Source organism: Pelobates fuscus, chromosome 12, assembly GCF_036172605.1.
Source record: "Pelobates fuscus isolate aPelFus1 chromosome 12, aPelFus1.pri, whole genome shotgun sequence".
Classification (NCBI taxonomy): domain Eukaryota; kingdom Metazoa; phylum Chordata; class Amphibia; order Anura; family Pelobatidae; genus Pelobates; species Pelobates fuscus.
In genome coordinates, this window is record NC_086328.1 from 91,282,448 (window position 1) to 91,308,811 (window position 26,364).

The window sequence follows — 26,364 nt, forward strand, 5'->3', positions numbered from 1 at the left end:
CTAAATAAATCAGTATGGCAAAATTGGGGCTAAAATAGCTAAGTTGGAAAAAAAATTCACACCCCCTATTTTAGCCTCAAATGTGCAATTTGGATTTAGTACATCCAAAAGGAGAGTGCATGTATTTGAAATCATAAACAAGCCAGTTTGACTCAGAGGAAGCCTATATATAATAACAATTAATAATTATTTTACAACACATGAGATTTGCTATATAGAAAATTATTTACTAAATGGAATGTGCTAATTTACCTGATCATTTTATTTTAATTTTTTCTATTTAGGTTCGTCCTCTAAACTACGAGGGTTCCCTCTGTCTCTTCGGTAGTGAGAAAGTCCGCTTAGTGTATCTACATAATAAATTAGCTGGTCAGTCATTTCATGGATTTCTGCTGTATTGTATATGTACTTCATGCACTGTGGTATATTCTACTGGGTAGAGTGAGCATACGGTCATCCCAGGCAGCCTGATTTGATTAAAAATAAATAAAATACGGGTATTAAATATTCATGATTTTTCTATAGTTCTCTCTATACAAAAAAGCAGTAGAACCCAATTTTACATTTTTCCTTCTCAATTTACACTTACAAATTTCAGCTTGTGTATATAAAGCTGTAAGCCACACAATCATTTAACTTGTTTTATAATCCGCATTGTCCTCCAAAAGAAGTCTTACAGCCATATCTTTTTCACACAGATCACGATGAATTTGATGTACCAGAGACATCGGATAATAGTAGAAGACAAATGCTCAAAACAAAAAGCAAGAGGCATTTCTCCTTCCGAATATCAGATGAGGAGCGGCAACAGCAGAGGAGGTAGGAGCATTAAACGTGAAACCGGTGATTTTTGTTGCAAGATTTTCTTTTGAAATTGTGCCTTTCACATATTTCTAACGTAACTATTTGGAAAACCGTATTGTCTTTCTTTCCACTGTCCCATGCAGGGTGATGATGAAAGACCCGCAGTTGAGGTCAAAGTTAATATCAAACCCTAAGAACTTTAACCATTTAGTTCACGTGGGGCCTGGAGATGGAAAACATCAGCTAAAAGACCTCCCAGTGGTAAGTATGTAATCAGAGATTATAGCACAAGAGCATGTAGAATGGTTGGTTAAACCACGTCATCTGTCTTCTAGGGCATCGCCTGCATTGCTCTCCTCTAATACTTTTCTGCATTAAATTTTACGTTTGTTACAGTGGTATTCAATCCCTACGTATCTGCTTTCTATTTCAAACATATTAAAGGGGCACTACAGTCACCCAAACAACTTTAGCTTAAGGAAGCAGTTTTGGTGTATAGATCAGTTTCACTGCTCAATTCATTGCCGTTTAGCAGTTAAATCACTTTTGTTTCTGGCTGTGACTGACACAGCCTGCATGACTGCAAAATGTTTTTTGTCTCCTGCTCTACAATTTGTACTTTAACTACATACAATAGACTCCTGTAGGGTCTAGCAAGCAATTAACAGAGCAGGAGATAATACATTTTTAATTAAACCGAATTTGCAGTAAAAGTTGTATAAAAATTAGATGACTCTTTACAGGAAGCTTTTAGGAAGGCTGTGTAAGTCACATGCAGGGAGGTGTGTCTAAGACTGCATAACCAGAGTTATTTAACTCTTAAATGGCAGAGAATTGAGCAATGCGACTACAGTGGCATGATCTATACACTAGAACTGCTTCATGAAGCTAAAATTGTATTGGTGACTATAGTATTTCTGTAACTGAAAAAATCAAGCAGAGTTCAGTTACATGATATTGTTGCTTTTGGCTTGCCTTATTTGTCTAATCCAGCACTAACACTAATATTGTATTATTACCTTGTCAGGCTCAGGAAGAGAAGAGAAGAAGCAGTGGGCAAGACATAACTGCATCAGGAAGACCCCTGTCATCCAGCAGTGACCAGGGTAATAAAGTTCAATCACACCACAAGATATATGTTGGTAATGGCCGCTCTAGACTGTGATTCCAATGATGCTTAGCAGGCTGAGCACAATGAAAATCAGTCTACACTAGGTTTACTACTCCTGTCTTTGGGTTTATTTATTTAGCTGAATATCAAACAGGATAATACATGTCTTGGGAACAAATAAATAAATAAATAAATGAAAAAAAATTATATATAGATTTTTCAATTTACACTGGTCAGCCACAACATTAAAACCACTGGCAGGTGAAGTAAAGAACACTGATTATAGAATTACAATGGCAGCGGTCAAGGGGTGGGATATGGCAGCAAGTGAACAGTTAGTTCTTGAATTTCACATGTTGGAAGCAGGAAAAATGGGCAACCGAAAAGATCGAAGTGACAAATAGGGCCAAATAGCTAGACGACTGGGTCAGAGCATCTCCAAAATGGCAAGTCTTGTGGTTTCCCGGTATGCAGTGATTAGTATCTACCAAAAGTAGTAAAAGGAAGGACAACCAGTGAGCCGGCATTAGGGTCTTGCGTGCTCAAGGGTAATTGATGCACGTGAAGGCTTAGCCCACCTGGTCCGATCACAAACAAGATCTATTGTGGCACAGATTGATGAAAACAATTAAAGGGACCCTCCATATCCCTAAAACACTGTAGCTTGTTGAACAACTTTGTGTAAAGAATGTCTTGTTTATTTTTCATTTTGTAGAAAATTTTACACTTTTATAAATTATACTGGCTTTTCAAGCAATGGGATCTGTTACTTTCTGGCTTGGTGAGCTCAATTGCACTGAACTCAAGAGGCAGGCAATTGCCCAGAACACCTGCCTTGCAGAGACTTCTCATTGAGCTGCATTGGGAAATCTGTGATGGGACAACCACAAAGGCTGGGTGGGGTTAGAAAAGGAGGGCTTGCAAAGGTAGCAGACGAGATCTGCAGTTCTTGCAAGCTGTTTTTAGATATAACTCAAATGAAAAATGCATAATTAAATGCATGCAAGTTTTCATTTCTGGTATGTATACTAAACAGTGATATTTATTTTGTATTTGGGCAGTAGCGTCCCTAGAAAGGTTTCAGAACACAGTGCATCGCAGTTTGCTATTTATGGGGTAGCATAGCTGCATAACGGTCACGATGACCACTGTCAACCAACAAAAACACCTTCAATGTGGACATCAGAGTCTGAACTGGACCATGGAGCAATGAGTTTGTTACATGGTGTGATAAATCACTTTTTCTTTCAGCTCAGGTGGATGGCTGGGATGCACTATGAGAGGAAGGCAGGCTGGTGGAGGCAGTGTTGTGCTGGGAAACCTTGGGTTCTGGCATTCATGTGGATATTACTTTGACACGTACCACCTACCTACAGATTGTTGCAGACCAAATACACTATGGCTATGGTGTTCCTTGATGGCAGTGGCCTCTTTCAGCAAGATAATGCACCCTGCCCCATGGCAAACATTGTTCAGGAATGGTTTGAGGACCATGAAGGGTTGCCTTGACCTCCAAATTCCTTAGATCTCAATCAGATTTAGCATTTAATACAATTAAAGATTAGTTTCCAGGAAACCCAAAATACTCTGATTCTGGGCGGTTTTCTTTTTCACAGACTGCTTGGTAGTGAAGTGGTTAAATGAATGTTCAATGTCACATATAGCACAGCTAAACGTTAAAGGCTAAAAATAAAAAAAAGCGCTTCTAGCTGCTAAAGTGCTTTGATTTTGTATGTTTTTAGTGGATCATTATGAAAATATATGTAGTATGTACAATTATGCGGTTTTGATGACCATTTCTGTGATGGCATGAAAAACATCCCACTGTGCAACATAAATTAATCATGTATCCTTTGACTAGGAATTATACATATTTTTCTATTAGACAGAATTTAATAAATAACTCTAGGACCAAGCTTTGACAGATTTCTGCCAATTCCTGACCCGCTTACAAGTTGCAAATCCTGTTAGAGAAACTGGTGTCCCATTAAGAGTGGAATATCTGTGAAGACGCATATTGAACGGACATTTTAGCTATCCAAATAAAAAAAATATATAATCATGGTTTATTATTAATCATTAATGCATGTTTTCATTGTATGTATATCTATTAAATTTAAAACCATTTTGTGAAAGTTGTAGATTTCTAGGATTCTGCTTTTGCAAACCCTCCCATTCTAAACCTGCCCAGATTTTCTGTGGCTGTCCAATCGCAGACTTCCCAATGCAGCTCAATGCTGCTTTGAGTTTAGATCCACCGAGCTAAACCACACACGTAACAGGACCAGTGGTCTGTCACCTGGGATGTGTGAAAATGTTCATTTACAAAAGTGCTAATTTTTTTATTAAAATCTGCTCTATTTGTAAAATGGGGAAAAAAGGCTACGCTCTTCACAAAAAGTTTTTCAGAAAGCTAAAGTGCTTTAGAGGTCTGGAATGTCACTTTAAATAACATCTAATTTTTCCGATTTTGTTTTTGCAGTAAAGCGTAGTTCCTGCAGTTCTCAGTCAGAGGACTCTCCATCATCCCCACATACACTGATGTCCTCATCAGATATGCTAAGTGAGGTAAGTGCACATTTTTCTCTTTAATAATTTAATGAGAATGCACATTGTTTCTGTGCCCCTAAGATATGTATTGATAAATACAGGATAAACTGATGTGTAGTTTCAGACCAGTGAGTGAGATTTCTTTTGATATAATAAACACATCTATTAATCTTTTACTTTGTTTTTCTTTTTAGATCTCTGATCACACCAGTCTTCTCAACCTCTCCAGTACTTCATCATAAAGACGCAGAGGCTGAAGAATATATATACTAATGTCAATCAGTGATTTTAAATGGGCCAAGGGCTGACACCGTTCTAAATACTGCCAGGACTTAACATGAAAAACCCCTCCATCTGATCCATCCCCACAAAATGTCATGTCTTGTTTAAAAATATTCTGCATAATCTGGACATATCACTGGGAACCTATAGAAAACAAAGATGTGTCACGGTTCTTGCTGAAATACAAATCATTTACATGGTTGAATAATAATTCTTCCCATCAAATGGCTACGTAGTTAAACTGTGATTTAAATAGTTTTCTCCTTGACCAATCCAGCATAATCCTTTCCCATTTGTTTAAAGATTTTTACCAAAAGGAGCCTACTGACCTTTGGGCATTACACATGATTCCAAATCCAAACTTTCTGTTTACAATGGAAATGTTTTAAAATGTGGTATTTTTGTAACAAATTACCAGTTTCTTAAAAGGGAAACAGGCGAGAGGCAACCAAAGACACTACTTTTATTTCTCTCTCCTGTTTACTTGTAACATGATTGCACAGGCCATTAGCTTTTTATACTGCAGTCAGATATACATTGCAGTGGAGGTCCTTCTTAGACCCGACATATTGTAATAGACAAGTGTAAACAATTAATTTCAGATGTCTTTATTGTGGTATGTACAAGACAAAAACCAAGGGAGAAATGCAATATATAGATGTTTCAATATTTTAACTGTTGTAAGAAATGACTGCATCCTGAGGGTGTACGCAATTTAAAAAAGGAGTATTTTACTGGAACATGATAGAGAATTAACAGAATCAACATAGATTGTGGTTTGGAAAATGATATTTTATTCTTGCGCTGTTAATATACAGCATGGTATGGAAGAACTTTATACAGCATAAATATTATGAAATCTGAATCTGGTCTGGTTCTCTCTTCTTTATGGAAAATGTTACAGCTTATTGGGATGGTGATGCTACCTGCAAATAGAAATAAAGAAGCAGTGATTTAGCCATAGTAAATGTTATTTCTTCAAGGCAATATAAAAAAAATCAACCTGTACTTTAAGGGAACGAATAGGCTGCAACTGATCCCAATTTTAAGGCATATATAGATAATGCATTAATAAGAAGGGTACCACTCTCCATAGAAGCCTCTGCAGAAGCTGCAAACCATGGGGGTATGCAGCAAACAAACCTCACGAAATCAGGCTGTGTCTCAACCAATTCTGACACTTATTTTAGTCTTAGGTCAGCATGTCGCATGTGCTTTCTGGGGCATGTAGCCGAGAAAGTTGCAATTTTATTTACAGACCCCCCCCTGACCTAGATGGTAAGTTAGTAGTCAAAATGTATTCATTTTTAATGAGCTGCTCAATCCCAATTTGTGGTGAAGAAAAGGAGAAAGTTGGAGAATTAGCTTTTTATAGGAGGTACATATTGTGGGACTGTTACTATGTCCTCATTTAATCCAGTGGTTCCCAAAGCAGTCCTAGCCCACCAACAATCCAGGATTTATGTATTTCCCTTTTATTTTCCAATGGAGATCCTGGAGTGTTACTGGGTCATAAGGACTGGTTTGGGAACCACTGATATAATTTATACATAGTACTAGTCAAAGATGTTTCAGTACAGGTAGATTAAAGTTGATTGTGTCCGTTATGGTGGCTAGAATACCAGCAGTCATAGCACATCTCAAGTTATGGTGGCAAGAATAAAATACAGTCTGCTAGCAACCGAATATTTATTTTAAAATACCTGATCTAGTATTTCGAAGTAGAGGATATCCCGCTCCCCAATTTTGCAAGCAGATCCTGTATAAATAAAATGTCTGCTTTTTTTTTTTTTTTTTGTACAAAGATGAATTTAAAAATTAGACCCTAAGAACTGATTTACAGCTGGGGAAAAACAGTGGAGTGACTGAGCAAGCAGTTGTCACAGGACTTGCTAGCCATCACTAATGCAAACAATGTGTGTAGAGTGATCTCACCTGTTGTGCCATCCATGAAGGAGAGGCAGAATTGTGGTCGGTATGTACGAATAATCATGTTGGTGAAAAGCTCTCCTTGACCCCCTTCAATCTGGCTTCCGCCCTCTCCACTCTACAGAGACTGCCCTTATCAAAGTCACTAACGACCTAATCGCAGCTAAATCCAAAGGCCACTACTCCATATTAATTTTTCTTGACCTCTCTGCTTCCTTTGAAGAAGGAGAGCATGATCAATGGTGTCACTCTGTCTCTGTGACTGTCCTCTAGTTGTTTTCCTCTTATCTCTCCCAACGCTCATTCAGTGTCTCCTTTTCTAATGATACCTCCTCCCCTCGTCCTGTCTCGGTTGGAGTCCCCCAAGGCTCTGTCCTTGGTCCCCTTCTATTTTCTCTTTATACTGCCTCTCTTGGCAAACTTATTACCTCTTTTGGATTCCACTACCACCTGTACGCTGATGACACCCAGCTATATCTCTCCTCCCTGGACCTCTCCCCTGCCGTCCTGCAACGTGTCACTGCTTGCCTTTCTTCCATCTCTGACTGGATGTCCTCCCGCTTTCTGAAACTCAATCTCTCAAAAACTGAGCTTGTCTTTCCTCCTCCTAATACTGATCCTCCTCTTTCGCTCTCCCTTCAAGTTTGTGGTACCAACATCAGTCCATCCTTGCAAGCGCGCTGTCTTGGCGTCATACTTGACTCTGGTCTCACCTTTGAGCCTCACATCCAGCATGTTGCCAAATCCTGTAGATTCCATCTTAAAAACATAGCCCGCATCCGCCCCTTTCTTGCACCAGATACTACCAAGGAGCTTGTCCATGCTCTAGTAATTTCCCGCATGGATTACTGTAACCCTCTCCTGATTGGTCTTCCCAAAAGCCGTACTGCACCCCTACAGTCCGTAATGAACGCTGCTGCTAGACTGATTTTCCTCTAGTCGTTTCTCTCACACCTCACTCCTCTGCCAGTCCTTACATTGGCTTCCTGTATGCTATAGGAGTCAATTCAAGGTACTAACTCACACCTATAAAGCACTGAACAACTCTAGCCCCTCTTATATCTCCTCACAGATCCATAGGTATGTCCCTTCTCGGTCTCTCCGCCCTGCCCATGACCACCTCCTGTCCGTTGTCCACACTCGTACGGCCAACTCGCGCTTGCAGGACTTCTCGCGGGCGGCTCCCTTCCTATGGAATAGCCTGCCTACCGCCATCAGACTCTCCCCTCGTCTTGCATCTTTTAAGAAATGCCTTAAAACCCATCTCTTTAGGAAAGCTTATGGCCTCCAAGACTAACCAATACCTCACATACCTGTCTCTTGCCCTCTCCTAAAGGGCAGTCCACCTTATTTGATTGCAAATTCCTGTCCTAATGTGTTACACCCCACCTCCTATAGAATGTAAGCTCGATCGAGCAGGGTCCTCTTCAACCTATTGTTCCTGTAAGTTTATTTGTAATTGTCCTATTTATAGTTAAATCCCCTCTCATAATATTGTAAAGCGCTACGGAATCTGTTGGCGCTATATAAATTGCAATAATAAATAAGTATGTGGGAATGGGTGCACTTGCCTTGACTGGCCTCTAACTGAAACAATATTTATATTGTATATTTAGAGGAGATACAATCTGGCAAAATAAAAACCTAATACAGGTCTCTTCTTATGTCCTGTTGTACTTGTCTAAGGACTAGTATTCAAGTGTTAAAAAAAAAAAAAAAACACTTTAAACTAGAGCTTATACAGCAGACCAAAACCACATTATCATTTAACAGTCTTTTCAAGTACTAAGATGCTGCATGGATACATATGCAATCTGGCAATGCAAGTTATACTAAATAAGTATAAATGTAAAGACTGACCAGAGACTACATTAAAACGATTGCTCTGGTCACAATAACCTAATCAAGTTGTTATGGTGCCTGGAGGACCACCAGGACAGCATCAGTTTGCTCTGTTCCTCCTCTTCCACCTATCACTATTTCCCCCAAGATAAAATGGTACCCTTTTCACAAGAGAAAACTAGTGATACGCAGTGTCAGCTCCCAGCCTGTGGTCTTGGCGGGAAGAAGTGGGGCAGAGCCGACAGGTGACGTCTAGACTACTCTGGGGCTGTCAAACCCTTTAAGGCAAGATGGTAACTAGGACCTCCAGCCACCATTACAAGTTCACTAACCTACAATTTAGGAAGGATTGGGCAAGCTTCCAGAATATCCAGACAGGTACAGTAAAATTTACTTATTAGTATCTTTTCCTGACAGCCTTTGATATGATTAAACTACTAAACTATCCCCTGGTGTGTATTTTTTTACAGTCAACCAAAGTATAAACCCAACACATACAAAAAACTGTGGATATTGCCTGAGAGGGACAATTTGTTTTATGAATTTAACATGCAACAGTTGCATCGTATTCAAAGACCTCCACATACCATCCTTCTGCTCCTTTCAGTCCAACTTCCTCACTCCCAGTTTTAAGGGCCCCTTTGCTGCCCTCCGTTCTGCCCTCTTAGCTTCCATTTCTCGTTGACGTTCTTCTCTTTTTTTACGTGCAATTTCAGCTTTACTTAAACCTGTACAAGCAACCGGCTCGTTAAAATCAAAATTATGAAAGGGACCAAATTATTAAAGAATGAAGGGAATTGATTAACACCTGAAACTGCAAGTTTTTTTATATTGTTACAGTTCACTATATGCTCCCTTCACATTCAAGAACTTTGCAAAATACACGTTTTTTTGTGGTTATTTTTTTTTTTCCCCTCACTCCTTAACACCATAAAAAGAACAAAGAAAAAACAACACTGCACAAACTATGCTCAGTAATTCCAGTCAATGTTAGTGATAAGATGTACTTCTGTGCAATTCACCCAGGACTGACATTTAAATTACTGGGAAAACTTAAATGTATGGAATTGCGCAAACACTCCCTAAAGGAGTGGATAAGAGATCGGTGGTTTTCTAGAGCTTACAGTAAAACAAGACCTAGAAAACCACCTGTGAAAGAGTGATAGTTAGAGGTACAGATTTATTTTAATTAAATTTGAAGAAAACAAAAAGAGTGGTGCTTCAGCCTTAACCCCTTAAGGACCAAACTTCTGGAATAAAAGGGAATCATGACGTGTCACACACGTCATGTGTCCTTAAGGGGTTAAGGGAACATAGCTACTAAGCTCATAACAAGAATGTCTAACTCCATTCTCAAGGTAAAAATCTATTGTGGTTATAAGAAAAATATAGAGTATAAAAAGATGCAAAGCATTTTAAATGATCACAATGTGTTAAAATCTGTAGGAATTATTGTAGATAAATCACAGGAAAAATATTTCTAACAGTGACCTCTGGCGATAATTAAAGCTTATCTAAAAATATTAAATCGAAGTCCATGTATGATACTTGAACATGTAGAGAGGCCCGTTCCTGTTAAAACAGAAGAAATGAGACAATGGTGGTATTATCCTACCCTGATCAGCTTCTACAGACTCCCAGTTGTCCTCACCACCCCAGTCCCCAACTGCATCAGAATCTTTCTGTTGAGAGAGGGAAAGTAAACATACATTTAGCATAGACAAAAAAAAATGGAATAAGTGCGTTTTATATGTTTTAACTGCTGTGCAGCAGGAGCAGGTATGTATACTGTATAGAATTTTGTAAATCAATACTTTTATTTGGAAAATAGATTAATTTCAAGAATATTGGGGGCTATTTATCAAAGTGTTATGAAAATTGCACCAATTTTCTTGAATTCATAAAATTTACTACAAAGATAAACATATATATATATTTTTTTTTTTTAGATTAGACATTTCCATTTCAGAAGACCGCCAAATATGCAGCAGTGGGAAAAATGTATTGTATTTTCTACTTACTACGACACACATTTTATTTATTTAGATAAAATAAAACAAATGAGTATGGGATTAAATCACTGTACATGGCATTTATTTAGCGCCTGTATATTCTGCAGCACTTTACAATTATAAAAAGGGGTTATGAACAAGGCCATGCTCAAAAGAGCTTACAATCTATGAGATTTTAAGGTGGTATGTTCAATATAGCAGATCTTGCTTGAGCAACAATGAAATGTCATTGCATTCAGAAGTACACTGCTTTCTTAAAGGGACTCTATAGTCAACATATAACAGCAAGAAAGACAGGTCCCCCAGCCTTCCTTCTTGCTTTTATATGAACTTTCATTTATTTAAAAATATTTGAGGTTTTTTTATATTAAAAACTTACCTCCGTTCCAGCACCGAGCTCCCAGCCAGGCCGCGCCCCCTTTTTCGTCGAAATCGCGGGGCCCAATAGGACGCTTCTCAGAGAGAAGCGTCATCGCGATGTGGTGCGCATGCGCGGCTTCGCGCTGCAACAATCGCGTTCTTCATAGAGCGGCATTGACAGCCGCCCTATGAAGAAACAGCGCTTTACCGCGCATGTGCGCGGAATGCGCATTCGCGAGCTGAGCTGTCTGACTGACAACTCAGCTCGCTTTCTATACCCGCCCCCCTCCTACTCCAAACTTTGCATGCAAACACTATATATAGAGATTTCTCTATATATAGTGTTTGCATACAAACACACATATTGTTAAACAATAAGGGGGGGGGGACTACTGTCCCCCCCGGCCCCCACCCCTGAGCGGTGGGTGGGGGCCCTAAAATTAACAATATGGGGGGGAACCTACTGTCCCCCCCCGGCCCCCACCCCTGAGCAGTGGGTGGGGGCCCTAAATACAAAGGGGGTGGGGGGGGGGGGGACCCTAGTTAACCCTCCCCCCCCAAAAAAAAAATTCTCCCTACCTACCCCCCTCACCCTAAAAATAATGAGGGTGGGACCTTTAACTAAAAACCTGTAAACAAAAAAAGAGATAAAAACAACTTACCATTCGATGTTTTCTTTCTTCTAAAATCATCTTTCTTCAGCCCCAAAAAAGTCCAAATAAAAAGCCATAATAACCGACGCAATAAAAAAAAAATCCATGTTCACCCATGAAGGGCTCCGCACAGACTGAGCTCTTATAAAGCCTTGCCACGCCCTGCAATTAGGCTAAGAACACTCTGATTGGCTGGTTTAAGCCAATCAGAGTGCTCTTTGGAATTTTCCCACGCTGTGTAAAATGACAAAGAATTTTCCCACGCTGTGTAAAATGACACAGAGCACTGTGATTGGATGGCTTGAAATCCATCCAATCACAGTGCTCTGTGTCATTTAACACAGCGTGGGAAAATTCTTTGGAATTTTCCCACGCTGTGTAAAATGACAAATAGCACTCTGATTGGCTTAAACCAGCCAATCAGAGTGTTCTTAGTCTAAATGCAGGGCGTGGCAAGGCTTTATAAGCCTTCCCCCGCCCTGCAAAGCTCAGTCTGCGCGGAGCCCTCCATGGGCGAACATGGATTTTTTTTTGCGCTCTTTTTTTTTTTTATTGCGTCAGTTATTATGGCTTTTTATTTGGCCTTTTTTGGGGGCTGAAGAAAGAAGATTTTAGAAGAAAGAAAACATCAAATGGTAAGTTGTTTTTATCTCTTTTTTTTTTTCCAGGTTTTTAGTTAAAGGTCCCCCCCTCATTATTTTTAGGGTGAGGGGGGTAGGTAGGGAGAATTTTTTTTTTGGGGGGGGGGAGGGGGACAATAGGTCCCCCCCTTATTGTTAATTTTAGGGCCCCCACCCACCGCTCAGGGGTGGGGGCCGGGGAGGGACAGTAGTCGCCCCCCCCTTATTGTTAGTTTTAGGGCCCCCACCCACCGCTCAGGGGTGGGGGCCGGGGGGACAGTAGCCCCCCCCCCATGTTATTTTTAGGGCCCCCACCCGCCGCACAGGGGTGGGGGCCGGGGGGGACAGTAGGTCCCCCCCCTTATTTTTAATTTTATGGCCCCCACCCGCCGCACAGGGGTGGGGGCCGGGGGGGGGACAGTAGTTTCCTTCCCCCCCCCCCCCCCTGTTATTTTTAGGGCCCCCACCCACCGCACAGGGGTGGGGGCCGGGGGGGGGACAGTAGTTTCCTCCCCCCCCCTGTTATTTTTAGGGCCCCCACCCGCCGCACAGGGGTGGGGGCCGGGGGGGACAGTAGTTTCCTTCCCCCCCTTGTTATTTTTAGGGCCCCCACCCACCGCACAGAGGGGGGGACAGTAGTTTCCTCCCCCCCCCCCTGTTATTTTTAGGGCCCCCACCCGCCGCACAGGGGTGGGGGCCGGGGGGGACAGTAGGTCCCCCCCGTATTTTTAATTTTAGGGCCCCCACCCACCGCTCAGGGGTGGGGGCCGGGGGACAGAAGGCCCCCCACCCGCCGCACAGGGGTGGGGGAGGACAGTAGGTTCCCCCCCCCCCCTTATCTTCATGGCCCCCACCCACCGCCCAGGGGTGGGGGGGAAGGGGAGTAGGTCCCCCCCCCCCCCTTCAACCACTATTGTGGCCAGAAAGAGTCCCTGTGGGTTCGGTCTTCAGCTGAAGCCACTCCCACAGCAGTGCTGACAGCCTCAGCACACAAAGCGCGTTCACAGTGCTTTGTGTGCTGATAGCCTGTCTGAAGTATTCACCCATGCGTGAATACGTCAGACGTGAATGAGGCCTTTTTAGGGCCTCTGAACTCGGAAGTCCCTCTGGTGGCAGTCTGATTGACTGCAACAAGAGGTGTTCCAAGCTTCCAATGTAAATACTGCATTTTCTCAGAAAATACAGTGCTTACAAGAAAAAGGCTGCAGGGAGCTGTAGCACTCACCTGAACAACCTCATTAAGCTGAAGTTGTTCAGGTGACTATAGTGTCCCTTTAATTCTGTGGACCAGGCACACAAACCTTGTGTGATACTGATGAAAGATACAGTTTTCAACATGATCCAGGAGATTCAGTGGGCTCAGCACTGTATCTCATGCTCTAAGGATGTAAATTACAGCGCAGAATACAATACTGTATCCTGAACTGTAAGGATGTGTCAATCAGCAATATATGGTAATGTGTTCTAGGCAACGTCAGTACAGTGATAAAATAATGTGAGTAGGTATATCAACTCATCCTTGTATCATCTATAAATGTTGAGATAAGCTACTAAGCAACATAATCACTACAGCATAGTGTAGTAGTTTTGTTGCCTGTAGTTTATGGATACTATTCTCCAGTTATGTTAGATTGTTTGGAAACGGGTTGATAAACAGGGCTCTGCACTTCACCCAGGGGGACTATCCCCTCCTTGGCTGCGTTGATAATGCAGAATGTATGCTTCTAAGTTCTCAATGTCAATTTCATCCAAACTGGACAATGGTAAGGGGGTATGGGAGATGTCTCCAAGAGCATTGGAGAAACCGGTTTTTAATTAATCTACTTCAAAGTGAAGAAGACAGTTAAGTTGTCAGAGACTTTAGGCAACATTATCACTACACCGAGCTGTTGTGTCTATACTGCATACTGTCCCTTTAAGAAAATCACAATATTATAATTGTAAAGAAAAGAACAATACTTTGACTATAAACGTCTAGATAACCACCTGGCTTACCTGTTCTGTTGCTGCAAAGAACTCCACATGTTTACCTCCACCTCCAGCACTGTCCCAGTTATATTCACTGGCAGGTCTTGTGCCTTCAGGGAGTAGAGCTTTAGATTTTGTTGAAGGCATGGTATGAAAAGCATCATCCCACCCCCAACCATCGTCAGGTGCTGACGGCCTAGTATCAGGTTGCTTCTGATGTGTGAACTGTTCGGATTTGCTTCTGGACGACGGAAGTGTGGACTGAGGAGGCAAGAAAATTTACATTTAATTTAAAGTAAGAGTAAATAAGTCATTTGGAAGTTTATGTAGTCTACAAGATAAAGAGTTCTAGCAAACAAATAAGTGAAGGATGAAGTATTGGACCAGACAATGACGATGGGAGGTTAAGAACTTGGAAAAGTGTGAATATGCAAGAGAATAAAATGGGTAAAATTCTCGGAATGATCAACTAGTTTGAAAATATTTTAAAAAGAAGGAATTATTTTAAAAAAGGACGCAGAAATGGAAAAGTTACATATTGAGAAAAAGACACTCACTGGTTTTTCCTGCGTCTTTTTATTAGAGGTACTGCCCCATCCGGTGTCCCAGTCATCAGCTTCGGGCTGCCCCTTGTTCTGTGCAGAATCCTAGATAAAAGCAATTCTATATTCCATTTCAAAAAAGAAGTTTTGGAAATGTTTCATGTTTTCACTAGTTAAATCCAAGTCCACTCCAGATGTACTTCCGTAATCAGAGACTGACCTGTTCTTGTGGAGAAGACATCATATGAAACACAGGATCTTACCTCTAGGCTACCCCAGTCTTCATCATCCCATCGATCTAAAGGACTGTCCTCTAGCTCATCCTTTTCTTCCTCCTCTTCTTCATTATCATCATTATCGTATGTTTTGGTTGAGGGAGGAGGAATGACTGGTGAAGGGGCAGACTCTAAAACAAAAAAAAATCCCATTCTAATTAGCCATAAATAATTATTAAGTCTGGTATTGCAGATTTTTCCCTCAATCAGATGTTGGTCATTTTTTAAAACATACAATAATAGCCTCAGGTACAACATTAAAAAGGCCAAAACCTTTTCCAGCTCACAATTAACCCCTTAAGGACCAAACTTCTGGAATAAAAGGGAATCATGACGTGTCAGACATGTCATGAAACAAGTGAGCGATGTTAAAAGGATACTATAAGCACCAAAAAAACTTTAGCTTAATGTAGCAATTTGAATGTAGATATCGTTCCCCTGTAGTCTCACTGCTCAATGTTCTGCCATTTAATAAATTAATTGAAAAGATACATTGATAGATAAGTGAATATCAGCTGGAGCCTGCATGGGCACATTTGTCAAATGTACATTACAGGAAGGATTAGGAGCAGGTCTATTTATCTCTGCCACAACCAACTCACCTGGTTTGCTTGCTGTGGAAGGTACGGGAGTGGATGCAGGTGCTGTTGCTGCTGCTGGTGGTGGTGGTTCCTGACCTCCTGTTGGACTTGTGCGGATGAATTTGGATGTCAAGGATGAGACACCTGTGACTGCCCAGCCAGCCCATCCGCCTACAATACCAGGATTAACTGAAGCAGCATGTACATCTTTCTCTATGGGAGAAATGCCAAAATACCAATCAAAAGTTGCATTGGTTATGAATAGTAGTTAAACTAGGCAATCAAATTCTGCGTCAGTGCAATCTCTTGTTTATGAAGACCACCTAGTATTTTCTCAACACAAATGCTGTTTGATAAAGATACAGTCTTACAGAACCACTCCTAAAATCCACTTTTAATGCCGTTGGACTCCACAAACTATGTAGAATTAGAATAAGTACATGAACAGAATTATCAGGAGGAATATTATATATATATATATATGTGTGTGTGTGTGTGTAAATATACAAACAAGTGCACACAAATGCAATAAGGTAGAACAGGCTCTACACTTAGGTGAAGGATTCCCTTAACCCTCACAATATAAATCAGAAAAAGAAAAAAAGTATAAGTGGAGCTCTGAAATACCTGAACAGATGAATGTATTGGTAGAAATGCTTTTACAATAATCTGCAAATAATAAACAATCCAATCATAGTGCAGATGGTCCTTATAACCAAAGATAAATATAGTAGTATAAATTAACAACTGAGGAAGCCAATGGCGAAACGCGTTTTGGACTTATTTTAGAACTTTTTTTTTTTTTTTATTCTTTATTTTTGTAGTGCACGTATCTATTACAGGCAGGCTCGAGGTACCCCAAAGGCAATCCTCAGGCTTTTTCTACGCGAGCATGCGGGGTGTATTCTTAACTGGCACAATTTTTCAGTTATCAGGCTTAATAAACATATAAGTAGGTTATCGCTTTACATGAGTATAAGTAACATGCTAGAACTTTTGCGCATAGTTTTAAAGTAAGAGAAACAACATGTCAGTCGAGTGAGAAAGCAAACATGCGTCTGGATAATCATACTAACAACATGCCAACACCATTGATAGAAAATAAACTATGCTAGGCATATTGATTAGTGCGCTAGTGGCATTAACATGGAGAATATGTATGCATGTATACACAAGCCTTGTCTACCTAGTTATTCGCTTGGAGCTAACCCCTTTCATGAAAACACAAAGTTTGTCAGACGATTATACTATTAGTGATGGCAGGATAAGGATACAACTTCAGGGGCAGACTTATGATGTTGAGTATGAAGAAGGTTAAAACACATATTGAACAAAAACATAGAATAAACCTTCAGTTGCTTGTTAGCTGTGCTCACTGAGTGTGAAGCCAATACAAAATGCACGCTAAGCCAGAATGCCAGACTGGGCAAGTGTAATTAGATAGCAGGTTATTTAAACGATACCAGTTAAATAATCAAATTAACTTTTTAGTGAGTCACATCGTTCCCCGGATCCTGCTCCGTCGGGCTACTGGATCAGACGTGATTAATCTCCCGGGCTTAAGGTTGCACTGCCTCCGACCTGGTTAGAGGAGTAGCTGAGTCCTGTTATGAGGGTGGGTCCGGCGTTAGCCTCGCAGCCAGCCCCGGGTTCTGCATGAGCCAACCATCTGTGCCCTCGGTTCCGGTTCCATGAATGGCCGGCAACGGTATGCCTGGGAAGGGTGGTCAGTCCAGGTATCGGGCTATGGTGTGAGAGGTTTCCTAAAGGGCTCAAGGTCCAGGAAGGCTGTCGCGGAGACCAGGCCCAAGCAGAGGGTACGGAGGTATGATAGGCCTTGGTTGCTACAGGGGGGTGATCAGTTTAATCAGTTAACGATGGTCCGTTGCCATCTGCAGAGCTGTCCATAAGTGATGAGTGTGGTTGTGCCCAGTGTGGGCTTAAGGTCTGCCGCATTACAGGCCCGTGGGTAGGAGTGGCGTTTGGCAGGCCGTTGTGTAGCGCTGGCCGCCATTTTAGCACCAGGTGCATGGTGTTTTATGCCAGGTAGGCATGATGGTGGGCCTCTGTATGGCTTCGGGTCTCGCTGGTGGGGACCGGGATAACCCCCCCGGTCTGTGGGGGGGGAAGCAGGGCCCGCGAGGCGTATCTCCAGGCTTCTGCTTGGCAGCCAGGCTCCCGAACAGGACGGCGGCCGTCCATCCCGCTCTCCGCCCTTGTAGGCCGCAGACCCTGAAGTCTCATTTCGCCTGTGGGGGGGCTCAGAGACTCCCGATCTTGGGGAACGCGGTGGCTTCCGCGTCTGCCAGGGTACTTGAGACAGTTTTTGGACCCCCAGATTGCTGTGGTGCTTAAATTCTGTGCCATGGGGGACCTCTACAGCCCGCGACCGGTCAGCATGGCGGTCGGGCCCCGCCCCCTATTTTAGAACTTTTAACTGATTATTTTGATCAATTGATCTTCTTAAATTGGATTTTTGTTTGATTTTATTTAATACATTTCTTTACATTATCTTTGGAGTCATCCTGTCCATTCCTATATGCCTAGTTGGATGTGGAGGAGACCAGAAGGAAATACAAAGAAGGCAGTGGATCTCCCTTGAATGATCCCAAGGAGCTTCACACTAGAGCCAGGTGACTTTTTGGCTCTACACTTATCTTTGGTTATAAGGACCATCTGCACTATGATTGGAATATAAAATTACCTCTTTTTTTTTTTTAAATATATATATATATATATATATATATATATATATATATATATATATTTTAAAAAAACAGCTTCTCACATCAAAAACCAATGTATATCTTACATTCTGTCCACCCTTGAAATAAAAGGTGATCACCACCCAATACTATATACGTGAGCACAGTCCATTTCATAATAGTGTGAATCTAAAAATCCCAAAGCAGTTTTTTTTTTCCTTTTTAATATCTAACTAAATCTCATCTTAAAAAATATAAATTTAATAAACCAGGAAAGATACCTCATTTTTACTCATTGTGCACTAGGTATATTAAAAAGGAGGTAATTTTTAAATAAAGCTTGCAATAGAAATTTAGGGGATAACAAAGTGTTCTGTCTTCCAAGAGAAGTCTGCACATCTATAAAGCTCCTAAGTTTGTACCCTCCCGGATGGAGTTCACTCAAAATCAGCACAGCTATTGCCATCCTTAACCCCTGATTCCAATTATATGGCCTGGGAGGTCATCATTGGTGAGGATCTCTTGAGGGCACCAAAGAGCTGTGACTCTCTCTCTGCTAGATTAGAGCCAAGTAACCTTAATTTACAGCAACTTGTAAATAAGTAGACCTTACAATGCTCTGATGTTATAAATAAATGTAGTTTTGAGTGTTCCTTTATCTAGATAATGAGCTTACATAATGGGAATAGAGGTGGAAGCAAGTGGTGTGCCAGGCACATCCAGATGCATGGCCAAGCAATGATCTACTGTGTAGCTGCATTTAGGTTAATTTCAAAAATCATTCTCAGTCAAAAAGCTAAACATTTTACAGGATAATGTTATGCTTGTATAAGGCCTTCTACATATTACAATGATCAGTAGTTCACTCACCAAGTTCTGCTAACTGCGTTGGATCCTCTGACACAGACTCTAACTTATCCAGAAAGGTTCTGATTGCTTTAAATGCCTAAAAGTCAATAGAATGGAAAATTAAAAGAAGAACATTATGACCCATAATTACCCATGGTAGACTAAATTTCCTCTCTTTACTCCATCCTATGTCTCCCTTGCAGATTGTAACGTATCTTTTATTATTCCCTTGTGAGCAAATCAGACTTGGTAGAACACAATCTCTCAAAGAGAAGTATCAAAAAATTACTCATTTTATTTGCTCGTAATCCCAAAACATGTACAAATTTAGTAATTCGGAGGGGGGCCTTACACCCTATTCCTAAATGTATCCATTTATCCTGTTATCCATATTCCTCAACCTATCTCATCACAGAGGGAAAAATGAAGCCCTGTCCCCTATTCCCCAATTCCTATGGTCTTCTGGGTAAAATGGAGTCTACGTATTGGCATTTCTATAGCACCAATATATTTTGCAAAGTTTTAGAATTTTAAGCCTCGGTCCCCTATTAAACCGGGCTCAGTCTCCATTTCTCTAAAATAAATAAAATGGTAGGTGACAACAGCAGGAGGAGGAAACTCTGTGCTTTCTATACAGAAAGAGACTAATTATAATTCATTTGTAATGTCTCACCTGGTCTCTAACACTCTTCTCTGGATCCACAGTGACCCCGCATAGTACAGGTAGGATCTTTGCAGCACAGTCTGTCATAGAATAAAAGTTATGTGTAGCAGCAAAACCAAGCACACCGGCTGCACGGGAAGGTGCAAATGGATCCTTCGTAGCTCTGCAGAACGCGGATATCAAAACCCTCTGCCGCGTCTGTGGAAAAGTTAATGCAGACAGATTGTATGAATGGCTTTAAAAAAAAAAAAAAATTAAAAAAAAAATAAAAAAAAAATTACTTTTACATATCCTCAATGTAAATTATTAAAAGAGAAACGATGACATAAAAATAACCCTTAAAAAAATAAAAAAAAATATAAAAAAAATTTTTTTTGCAAAAAATAAAGCTACCTGTACAACACAATCAATTCATTGACAAGATAAGACCATATTATTTATATGAATATGCAGCTGCAACATCTGCTAATATAAATTATTATTACTATTACAATGGTTATATTTTTTGTTTACAATATGCACCAATCTTTCTTTCTATTCTTCTTTTATGTTTCTGAGGTTTTTATTGTTTTTCATTTGCGGCTTTTATGCGTTTCCCTTTTTTGGTCTTTTTTTTTTTTTTTGCACTCTAAATTATAAAGTATAATTTTTTTTTAAATAATAAAAAAAAATAAAAAATAAACAAAGAACCAAAAAGCAACTCCTTTTTAAAGTTTCCTTTAAACACACAAGGAAGAAACTCTTCTCCCACAACGAATAAAACGAGTTGATTATTCCCAAGAGCAGTTTCACTCTTCCTAGGCGACAATAGCCTTAGTGCAGCTGCAATCAGTTTACATATAGCATTTTTAGTGAACTGGACTATTTCATGTGCTTAGCAGCGTTATGGTCTCCTAGCTTGGCTCTCTTGGGAGGAGAGAGAGCTCCGTTAAAGTTGAATGTATGGCATGCAGTGGCTGCCTGCAAAATGTAAACAAAATAATACATGTTCTTGTTCTGTGCTGCCTTACTGACAACTATGAGAGGCAGCAATCTCTGCAGTTCTAAGCCACGTTCAGAGTGGAGAGTAGTTGCAAGGGGCTCTACACACCATCATCTTTGCAGTTATGCCCATTATAACCGTCTAAAACCCGTTTGCCAATTATATATTCTCTAGTAATCTGTTTCAATAGCGGATGTAAGAAACAAATACACCTCTCTTAATTTCGGGACATTATGATGACCTGGCATGCAGCTGTGGTTACGTCTTGCCTTAAGTTTATAAAAGTTCAGATTTCTACAAGAATTGGTTTTATATTAAATTATGGAACACTCCCCTGAATGTCAAACCCCTGAGCTAACGGAAGTGGCATGCGTGCTCTACTTGAGCGTACCTGCCTTCACCCCCACAGATCTCAGGTCAGATGTACACAAGCTGATGTGAGATCACCCTTACACACAGATTCAGAGGATAGGCCAATTCCCCATGAAGAGACTGGTAGTCTATTCCAGGTAAAAAGGAGATGGCTTGCAAAGGATGTAAGCTCATAAGAACAGCAGCATTTACAATCTTTTTTTCAGATACACAATAAAAAAAAAATTTCATACATGTATTCACCGGGGGGTATATCTACTAATTTTTGTTTTAAAATTAAAAAAAAAATAGCCTGGAGTGGTTATTTAAGCGTGGTCCTAATTCAGATCATAGATCTGGCATGTATACAAAATTAGATCATAGATCTGGCATGGATGCAAACTTTGGCATATTTAATCAAGGGCATAACACCCCTCAAGTATACACCTTTTCAGATACAACAAGGCTATTTGTTTGCGGTAATGTTAATTTATGTGCACAAATAAATATCCTGCAATATTTGGCTACTATGAAATGGAACCTATACAATATAAACGTATTACATACTCACCGTGGGATTGAGATAAGGTGCAATCTTGCCTAAACACACAGTTGTGTTACAACGAATAGGTCCCTGGTCGTCTCGTGCCTGTAGCCTAGCGAAATGCTTCATAAGCTCCACATTAAGATTATTTTCATTTAACTTAGGAGCCAAGAGCAACATGGACTGAAAAGAGAGAGAGATTTGAAGCACAAATGCACATGTAGTTTAAATATGAATATTTACAGCAACTTGACAAATGTGTGAGATAATAATGCCATTAGTTACAAACATTTCAACCTCTACAATGTGCCTCCACAAACTCCCCCTTGTTTTAATGCTGTAAAGAACTCATATAAAGACTATGATCTACTAAGCTTCCCTAAGGTTACCTCTACCTTCTGTGTACTTTTCTCACCCACTGACCCTTGTCCACTACCCAGGAGACATTCCGAAGGATTCCGAGTATCCAGACGCTATTAGCAGGAGTAACCTATGTTCACCCTAGAACTCTGGCTCGACCACGCTTAGCCCCTTGTCCTGGTCTCTTTTTACCTCGATTTCCCCACCTTCCCAACTACCCAGGAAGGCGCTTTATAGAGAGAAGCATCTACCTCTTAAGCCTAACAATAACTCCCTGTAACAACCAGAAAGCTATCCTTCCACACCAGGATATGCCCCCGGTATTTTACTGAGGAATGGCTCCGACTGCATGGAACTTTTCTCGGTCAAACTTGTTACAGCGGTCAGCTTAAATTTTGAAGTGTTGGCGTTCGGACAATACCCCATGGATGCGAGCGCTATTTTCACAGAATTGGCGCTTGGATTAGACCTTTCGGTGGAAATCAGTGTTAATTTTGGTGGCAAATTTTTATTTAGTTTTAGTTAATCTTTTGACTAGAAAGTCATTTTAGTCGTATTTTAGTCATCTGAATTGTTGTAGTTTTAGTCGACTAAATCTCCAGTACATTTTAGTCGACACTACTAAAATCTAATGGGTTTATTTAAACCCTCTGTCTCTTTTGCCCCTTCCACAGCCCCTTTGTGCAGTCATTTTGGCAGCAAATTTCAATTTAGTTTTAGTCATAGTTTTGACTAAAATGCCATTTCACTTCTAGTTGTATTTTAGTCACCTGAATTCTAGTTTTAGTCGACTTAAATCGTTAGTCAACAAAACTAACACTGCGGGGGATGTATGATAGGTGGGGATACGTTAATGTTTAATGTGTGTTTTAGGGGGATTTTTGTGTTGGGCTCTCTGTATACCTGGGAGAGAATTAGTTTACCGAAGGACCAATTCAATAATCTTCCAGACACAGACACCTGGGTGGGCCTAGGATGTTCTGAATAGAGACCCCATGTTGGGGGTCTGGGTATAAATGAGTGTGCTTTTTCCTAATAAAACCATTTCCCCCCCCTCATCAAGTCTCGACTGACGTCTGGGTATATGGTAGCTATAATTCACAATTGCCTTGCGGGAATCTGGGAGAGACTATGGCGGAGGTATCACTCTGGGTACACATGCATTTTCAGAAACACATCCTCTGCATAAATACAGCTCTGAATACGAATACACAAACATTTTTTGCTTGCATTTGTCATGGGCAGTAACTTTAAAGCCTTGCTAGACAGCTAGGACTTGAAAATATGAGCCCTGGACTAGTGTGCTGCCTGGAACTGCCAATCTTCTAACACGTTATAATTTTACAAAATGCACTGCTAATGTCTTCCTTCTGTCTGTCAGGTGGTGTAGTGGTGTGTGCAAAAAAGTGAGTTTTCATTTAGTACTTACCTTCACTGTCTGTTCCCGGATCGCAGGGTTGGTATCCATAAATCCATGGACTACATGTGGGAAAATTTGTGTGTTCACAGTAGGTTCATTCAGATACTGAATAAAATTCTCCATCTACCAAAACAAATTAAAAAACAAAAAGTCAGGTCCAAACAAAATATCAAATATATAGCCTAGAAATCACCATTTGTGTTTAAATAAACACAATAAACCAGGACATGAAATATTAAGGGCTCGCTAATTTGATGATTATTGTTATTTTGTTGCTGCTATTAGTAGTTAGCCAATGGCTACAAAAGAACAAGAACAGAAAAATATTGTCTGTCCAAAAAATAAATAAATAAAAAAGAGTGAATTTGTATATTACAGGCATGCATTTAAGGGAGGCTATTGAAACCACTGTTTTGATTGCTTCTTATGAAGCAGTACATAATCAATTAAAATGTCAATAGCTATGAAGAGGCTATAAATGGCTATAACGGGGGAATCCAAGATGGGGTTTTTATTCTCCCTGAAGACTGCTCAGGAGGTATTTAAAAGCAGTCAGAATGCTTATAGAAATAATGAATATGCTAGCAGTTTATGATACAAGCAAGGAATAGGTGATCCCAACCTGAACAGATTAGTTCAGATTTTGCTTTTAATTGAAACAATGGCTGTATGTGACTCTATTTGAGGTTTTTGTTTTGTAAGGATCAAACTAAATCTAACAGTTAAAAGGCATAGCCACACCTGCTGAAGAAGTCGTATCCTCATGGCGCGGTCTGTAGAGGAGAACATTTTAACAATGACTGGAATTATCTTTTGTTGATATTCATCAGCATTAAGAAACTTCCCGATCTGCAAATGAGTGTGAAAAAAGGAGTCAGTTATGTGTATGAAACAGGTTGTCTGAAAAGGCAATAACCATGCCCCTCACACATCAAAATTATCATAACCATGCCCCTCACACATCAAAATTATTATAACCATGCCCCTCACACATCAAAATTATCATAACCATGCCCCTCACACATCAAAATTATCATAACCATGCCCCTCACACATCAAAATTATCAGAACCATGCCCCTCACACATCAAAATTATCATAACCATGCCCCTCACACATCAAAATTATCAGAACCATGCCCCTCACACATCAAAATTATCAGAACCATGCCCCTCACACATCAAAATTATTATAACCATGCCCCTCACACATCAAAATTATTATAACCATGCCCCTCACACATCAAAATTATTATAACCATGCCCCTCACACATCAAAATTATTATAACCATGCCCCTCACACATCAAAATTATTATAACCATGCCCCTCACACATGAAAATTATTATAACCATGCCCCTCACACATGAAAATTATTATAACCATGCCCCTCACACATGAAAATTATTATAACCATGCCCCTCACACATCAAAATTATTATAACCATGCCCCTCACACATCAAAATTATCATAACCATGCCCCTCACACATCAAAATTATTATAACCATGCCCCTCACACATCAAAATTATCATAACCATGCCCCTCACACATCAAAATTATTATAACCATGCCCCTCACACATCAAAATTATTATAACCATGCCCCTCACACATCAAAATTATTATAACCATGCCCCTCACACATCAAAATTATTATAACCATGCCCCTCACACATCAAAATTATTATAACCATGCCCCTCACACATCAAAATTATTATAACCATGCCCCTCACACATCAAAATTATTATAACCATGCCCCTCACACATCAAAATTATTATAACCATGCCCCTCACACATCAAAATTATTATAACCATGCCCCTCACACATCAAAATTATCATAACCATGCCCCTCACACATGAAAATTATTATAACCATGCCCCTCACACATCAAAATTATCATAACCATGCCCCTCACACATCAAAATTATTATAACCATGCCCCTCACACATGAAAATTATTATAACCATGCCCCTCACACATCAAAATTATTATAACCATGCCCCTCACACATCAAAATTATTATAACCATGCCCCTCACACATCAAAATTATTATAACCATGCCCCTCACACATCAAAATTATTATAACCATGCCCCTCACACATCAAAATTATTATAACCATGCCCCTCACACATCAAAATTATCATAACCATGCCCCTCACACATGAAAATTATTATAACCATGCCCCTCACACATCAAAATTATCATAACCATGCCCCTCACACATCAAAATTATTATAACCATGCCCCTCACACATGAAAATTATTATAACCATGCCCCTCACACATCAAAATTATTATAACCATGCCCCTCACACATCAAAATTATTATAACCATGCCCCTCACACATCAAAATTATTATAACCATGCCCCTCACACATCAAAATTATTATAACCATGCCCCTCACACATCAAAATTATTATAACCATGCCCCTCACACATCAAAATTATCATAACCATGCCCCTCACACATCAAATTACAGAACTGCACAAACTTTAAAGTATGAAATAGTCTTGCAAATAAACAGTATTTTCTCTAGCAGAAGAAAAAAAAAAAAAAAGTCCATGTCATTTACAACACACTCTCTAAGCTAAAAAGGTCTACATCTACTCACAAGCAGGTGATTTAATTAGGACATCACACCTTAGCAGGCATAACAATGTGCTTTTTAGCTGACCTCATTAACAGACAGCAACAACTTCACCATAAGCAAAATAATGACAGGGTACTACTACCCATTGTGGCTTATACATTCTGGATGGGCAGTGAATGCATTGTGGGTTGTGTGATCTTTAAATCGGAGTAGCAAACCTCAGTTTTAGAAAATGACTGGTAATCTCAAGCTAAAATTTTCATTTTTTTTGTTGTTACAACTGATTTTTTTTTTATAAAATAAAATATTTAATTAGAATCAGGTGCCCTCAAAGGGGCACTCTAAGCACTATAACCA

General features: G+C 40.1%; 2 protein-coding genes across 3 annotated transcripts in view; one reads left to right on the forward strand and one right to left on the reverse strand.

Annotated features, from left to right (window-relative positions):
- Positions 1-5,612, forward strand: part of CDC42BPG (CDC42 binding protein kinase gamma) — a 115,397-nt gene extending 109,785 nt beyond the window's left edge. For both annotated transcript variants that reach the window (XM_063438262.1, XM_063438263.1), the window contains exons 32-37: positions 285-369; positions 699-819; positions 948-1,065; positions 1,832-1,910; positions 4,398-4,483; positions 4,660-5,612. In XM_063438262.1, the coding sequence (XP_063294332.1) occupies positions 285-369; positions 699-819; positions 948-1,065; positions 1,832-1,910; positions 4,398-4,483; positions 4,660-4,707 (537 nt within the window). In that variant the 3' untranslated portion in view covers positions 4,708-5,612. The remainder of the gene's footprint in view (positions 1-284; positions 370-698; positions 820-947; positions 1,066-1,831; positions 1,911-4,397; positions 4,484-4,659) is intronic.
- The window catches only part of SCYL1 (SCY1 like pseudokinase 1), a 29,940-nt gene continuing 9,094 nt past the window's right edge, over positions 5,519-26,364 (reverse strand). The window contains exons 8-19 of the mRNA XM_063438265.1: positions 24,146-24,253; positions 23,414-23,527; positions 21,652-21,807; positions 19,757-19,945; positions 19,105-19,180; positions 15,551-15,742; positions 14,937-15,079; positions 14,689-14,778; positions 14,159-14,392; positions 10,134-10,200; positions 9,106-9,246; positions 5,519-5,673 (exon numbers count right to left, since the gene is read on the reverse strand). Coding sequence (XP_063294335.1) covers positions 9,122-9,246; positions 10,134-10,200; positions 14,159-14,392; positions 14,689-14,778; positions 14,937-15,079; positions 15,551-15,742; positions 19,105-19,180; positions 19,757-19,945; positions 21,652-21,807; positions 23,414-23,527; positions 24,146-24,253 — 1,494 coding nt within the window. The 3' untranslated portion in view covers positions 5,519-5,673; positions 9,106-9,121. The remainder of the gene's footprint in view (positions 5,674-9,105; positions 9,247-10,133; positions 10,201-14,158; positions 14,393-14,688; positions 14,779-14,936; positions 15,080-15,550; positions 15,743-19,104; positions 19,181-19,756; positions 19,946-21,651; positions 21,808-23,413; positions 23,528-24,145; positions 24,254-26,364) is intronic.